This window comes from Otolemur garnettii, unplaced genomic scaffold (assembly GCF_000181295.1).
Source record: "Otolemur garnettii isolate 467f Iridium unplaced genomic scaffold, OtoGar3 scaffold00094, whole genome shotgun sequence".
NCBI lineage: Eukaryota > Metazoa > Chordata > Mammalia > Primates > Galagidae > Otolemur > Otolemur garnettii.
Window position 1 is genome coordinate 3,405,453 of NW_003852489.1, and position 5,357 is coordinate 3,410,809.

Sequence of the window (5,357 nt, forward strand, 5' to 3'; positions counted from 1 at the left end):
AACGCCCGGCCATCCTTTGGTTGCAGCCATCATCGTTGTTTGGCGGGTCCGGGCTGGGGATTCGAACCCGACAGCTTAGGTGTACGTGGCTGGCGCCCTAGCCGGTTGAGCCACAGGCGCCGAGCCTCCATTGACAGTTCTAATCTAGAGCTTAAATTGAATGCTTTATCTACTGCAAGAAGAGTCCCTTGAAACTCTTTTGCAGTTTTGTATTCCTTGAAATGCAAACATCTTTATTCCAAAGGTCTTTTTGATATCTAAACTCCCACGGTCTCAAGCTGAGGAAATCCTTAAACCAGCAGAGATTTAGGAGTAAAACCCAGGCGTAAAACCAGCAGAGGAGGAACAGGAGGCGGAACCAAAATGAGAGGAAAGCAGGAACTGAAGAAGCGGAGGAGGGATTTCAAACTTGGACGAAAGCCGGTTGGGTTTACTGGCGGACCGGAAGGATTCTGGAGAAGGCTGCCGGGACCATGGCGGGTCCTGTTAGCTTGCGGGAGCTGCTCCTGGGAGCGTCAGCCTGGACAGGCTCTGAAAGTTCCGGAGGGTCCCCTACTGAGGGCGGAGCAAGCGCGGCTGGGGGACCAGACCCTCCGTGGCGAGAGGATGAGATCTGCGTGGTGGGAATCTTTGGCAAGACGGCTCTACGCCTGAATTCCGAGAAGTTCTCTCTTGTGAATACCGTGTGCGACCGACAGGTCTTTCCCCTCTTTCGCCAGGAAGATCCTGGGGATCCAGGACCTGGAATCAGCACCGAGGCTGGCGCCATTGGGGAGGCCGGTGGAGCCGGGGACCCTGGGGCTGCAGCTGGAGATCAGGTTCGGGGAGGTGTAGCTTCCGCAGAAGGTAAACGAACTGAGCCAGGCTCCCAGGACTACAGCCTTCTGCAGGCCTATTACAATCAGGAAAGCAAAGTTCTTTATCTTCTTCTCACTTCCATATGTGACAATTCACAGCTCTTACGGGCCTGTCGGGCTCTTCAGAGTGGGGAAGCTGGAGGTGGCCTCTCTTTACCTCATGCAGAAGCGCACGAGTTCTGGAAGCATCAGGAGAAGTTGCAGTGCCTCAGTCTCCTTTACCTTTTCTCCGTTTGTCACATCCTGCTTCTGGTCCACCCCACCTGTTCCTTTGACATCACTTATGATCGAGTATTCAGAGCCCTGGATGGCCTGAGACAGAAAGTACTGCCCCTCCTTAAAACAGCCATCAAGGATTGTCCAGTAGGTAAGGATTGGAAGCTAAACTGCCGACCTTGCCCTCCTAGACTCCTTTTCCTCTTTCAACTCAATGGAGCCCTCAAGGTGGAACCTCCTCGAAACCAAGACCCAGCTCATCCAGACAAACCCAAGAAGCATTCTCCCAAAAGGAGACTTCAGCATGCCCTGGAGGACCAGATCTATAGAATCTTCCGGAAGAGTCGTGTGTTGACGAATCAGAGTATCAACTGCCTCTTTACTGTGCCTGCCAACCAAGCTTTTGTGTACATAGTCCCTGGAAGCCAGGAGGAGGACCCAGTAGGTATGTTGCTGGACCAACTTAGGAGTCACTGTACTGTGAAGGACTCAGAATCTTTGCTGGTGCCTGCACCCCTTTCTGGGCCTAGACGGTATCAGGTGATGAGGCAGCACAACCGACAACAACTTTCTTTTCATATCGACAGCAGCAGTTCCAGTTCTTCAGGCCAGCTAGTGGATTTCACTCTTCGGGAATTCCTGTGGCAGCATGTAGAACTAGTTCTAAGCAAGAAAGGTTTTGATGACAGTGTGGGTAGGAACCCACAGCCTTCTCATTTTGAACTTCCCACTTACCAAAAGTGGATCTCAGCAGCTTCAAAACTGTATGAAGTAGCTATTGATGGGAAAGAGGAGGACTTGGGATCACCCACCGGGGAGCTAACATCTAAGATTTTAAGCAGTATTAAAGTCTTGGAAGGGTTTTTGGATATTGACACAAAATTCTCAGAAAACCGGTGCCAAAAAGCTTTACCCATGGCCCATAGTGCCTACCAGTCAAATTTGCCTCATAATTACACAATGACTGTTCATAAAAACCAGCTTGCCCAGGCTCTTCGAGTGTATAGTCAACATGCTAGAGGTCCAGCCTTTCACAAATATGCCATGCAGTTACACGAAGACTGCTACAAATTTTGGAGCAATGGCCATCAACTTTGTGAGGAAAGGAGTTTAACTGATCAACACTGTGTACACAAATTTCACTCATTACCCAAATCAGGTATCTAATTTTTTTTTTTTACCATTTTGGAATCAAAAGTGAGGTGTATTCTTGTTTTAATATAGTATGTTTACTAAGTTTTCTCTCCTGCAAATATAAGCTATGACTACTTTATTATTTTCTTGTATTTAAAGAATGATCCAGCCTGGCGCCTGTGGCTCATGCAGCTAAGGCACCAGCCACGTACACCTGAGCTAGCAGGTTCGAATCCAGCCTGGGCTTGCCAAGCCAAACAACAATGATGGCTGCAACCAAAAAATAGCTGGGTGTTGTGGCGGGTGCCGTAGTCCCAGCTACGTGGGAGGCAGAGGCAGGAGACTTGCTTGAGCCCAGGAATTGGAGGTTGCTGTGAGCTGTGATGCCATGGCACTCTACCCAGGGTGACAGCTTGAGGCTCTGTCTCAAAAATAAATAAATAAATAAAATAAAATAAAGAATGAACCCTTATGAATTGATAAGTGAGAAATATTAAGTAGAACAAAATTCCAGAAATTTGTTATTAACATTCTTATCTTGGAAGATCTGTTGAACTAAAATGAATGTTACGAAGTGTAAGGCACCATGATAATGGTTTCTTGTTTGCAAAGAACTATTTGGAAAACTTGTGTGGTTAGATATTGTAGAATGAAAAGTAAATTTAACTTTCATGATGTTTGTGAAATTAATAGCGACTGTTACATTTTCTAGGTGAAAAACCAGAGGCTGACAGAAATCCTCCTGTGCTATATCACAATAGTCGAGCTCGATCTACCGGTGCCTGTAACTGTGGAAGGAAACAAGCACCTCGAGATGATCCATTTGATATCAAGGCAGCTAACTATGACTTTTATCAGGTAGATTCTGAATTTTTTCTTCTTTCCTTTTTTGCTAAATATTGTCAATATAAAATACATATTTTCAGAAACAGAATATATATATATAGAAGAGCAAATACATTTCAATCCTGCACTTTGAGAGGACAAGGTGGGAAGATCAATTGAGGTAGGAGTTCAAGACCAGCCTGAGTAATATAATAAGACACAGTCTTTACAAAAAATAAAAAAAAAAATTAGGCTGGGCATAGTAGCTCAGACCTGTAATCCTAGCACTTTGGAAGACTGAGATGGGAGGATCACTTGAGCTCAGGAGTTCAAGACTCCTGTCTCTACCAAAAAAAAAAAAATTGGAGCTGGGTACAGTGGCTCACACCTGTAATCCTAGCACTCTGGGAGGCTGAGGCGGGCAGATTGCCTGAGCTCACAAGTTTGAGACCAGCCTGAGCCAGAGCAAGATACCATCTCTAAAAACAGCCAGGAGTTGTGGCAGGTGACTGTAGTCCCAATTACTTGGGAGACGGAGACAAAAGAATCGCTTGAGCCCAAGAGTTTGAGGTTACTGTGAGCTGTGACACCATGGCACTCTACTGAGGGTGACATAGTAAGACTCTGTCTCAAAAAAAAAACAAAAAAAAATAAAAATAGCTGGGCGTTGTGGTGGGTGCCTATAGTCCCAGCCACTCAGGAGGCTGAGGTAGGTGAATTGCTTGAGCCCAAGAGTCTGAGGTTGCTGTGACCTGTGACATCACAGCACTTTACTCAGGGTGAGAGAGTGAGACTCTGTCTCAAAAAAAAAAAAAAAAAAAAAAATTTAGCTGGATCTTGTGACCAGTACCTAGAGTCGGATCTACTCAAGAGGCTTAAGCCCAGGAATCTGAGGTTGCTGTGAGCTAGGCTGATGTCATGGCACTCTAGCCTGGGCAACAGAATGAGACTCTATCTCAAATCAAATCAAATAAAAAATTAGTCTTGTGTCATGGTGTGTCCCAATCATGAGCTACTCAGGATGGTGAGGCTTCAGGATGACTTGAGTCCAGAAGTTTGAGGTTGCAGTAAACTATGATCAGCCTGGGCAACAGACCAAGACACTGTCTCAGAAAATGAATGAATGAAATGAATGAAAAGTTTACAGGTTTTGTTTATTTCCTCTATAGCTTCTGGAAGAAAAGTGTTGTGGAAAATTGGATCATATCAATTTCCCAGTATTTGAACCAAGTACTCCAGATCCTGCTCCTGCCAAAAATGAATCCTCTCCTGCTCCTCCAGAGTCAGATGCTGATAAACTTAAAGAAAAAGAACCTCAAACCCAAGGAGAAAGCACAAGCCTGAGTTTGGCTTTGAGTTTGGGCCAATCCACAGATAGCTTAGGTACCTACCCAGCAGATCCACAAGCAGGAGGTGATAATCCAGAAGTTCATGGTCAAGGAGAAGTAAAAACTGAGAAGAGACCAAACTTGGTTGATCGACAGGCATCCACAGTTGAGTATCTCCCAGGCATGCTACATTCAAATTGCCCTAAAGGTCTCCTACCCAAATTCTCCAGTTGGTCTTTGGTTAAACTAGGCCCTGCTAAATCTTACAACTTTCATACAGGTTTGGACCAACAGGGCTTCATTCCAGGAACAAACTATCTTATGCCTTGGGACATTGTCATCAGGACTAGAGCTGAAGATGAAGGAGACTTAGACACAAATTCTTGGCCTGCTCCAAATAAAGCTATTCCTGGAAAGAGAAGTGCAGTTGTAATGGGAAGAGGAAGACGGCGAGATGACATAGCTCGAGCTTTTGTAGGCTTTGAATATGAAGACTCTCGAGGTCGGAGATTCATGTGCTCTGGACCTGACAAAGTAATGAAAGTAATGGGAAGTGGGCCAAAGGAATCAGCTTTAAAAGCTCTAAACAGTGATATGCCGCTATATATTCTGTCATCATCTCAGGGTAGAGGGCTAAAACCACATTATGCTCAACTTATGAGGCTTTTTGTTGTGGTTCCTGATGCTCCTTTGCAGATAATATTAATGCCTCAGGTAAGAAATATGACTCTCTCCACCTAAAACAAAAAATGCTGATGCTCGTTTTGATTGTTTTTAAAGAGTACGGGACAATGTCAAAAAGGAATGATTTCATTAACCAGGTCTTAAATTTAAAAACCTTTTATACCTAATATTTTATGTCTTAAAAAATAAATTGGGCTTGGCACTGTGGCTCAAGTGGCTAAGGCGCCAGCCACATACACCTAAGGTGGCGAGTTCGAATCCAGCCTGGGCCCACCAAACAACAATGATGGCTGCAGCCGAAAAATAGCCAGGC

The 5,357-nt window shown here is 45.1% G+C and overlaps 1 protein-coding gene across 1 annotated transcript in view; it reads left to right on the forward strand.

Annotated features, from left to right (window-relative positions):
- Positions 1-435: 435 nt before the first annotated feature.
- Positions 436-5,357, forward strand: part of SMG8 (SMG8, nonsense mediated mRNA decay factor) — a 5,709-nt gene continuing 787 nt past the window's right edge. Inside the window, exons 1-3 of the mRNA XM_003795585.3 lie at positions 436-2,232; positions 2,920-3,065; positions 4,202-5,074. Of these exons, the coding sequence (XP_003795633.1) occupies positions 474-2,232; positions 2,920-3,065; positions 4,202-5,074 (2,778 nt within the window). The 5' untranslated portion in view covers positions 436-473. The remainder of the gene's footprint in view (positions 2,233-2,919; positions 3,066-4,201; positions 5,075-5,357) is intronic.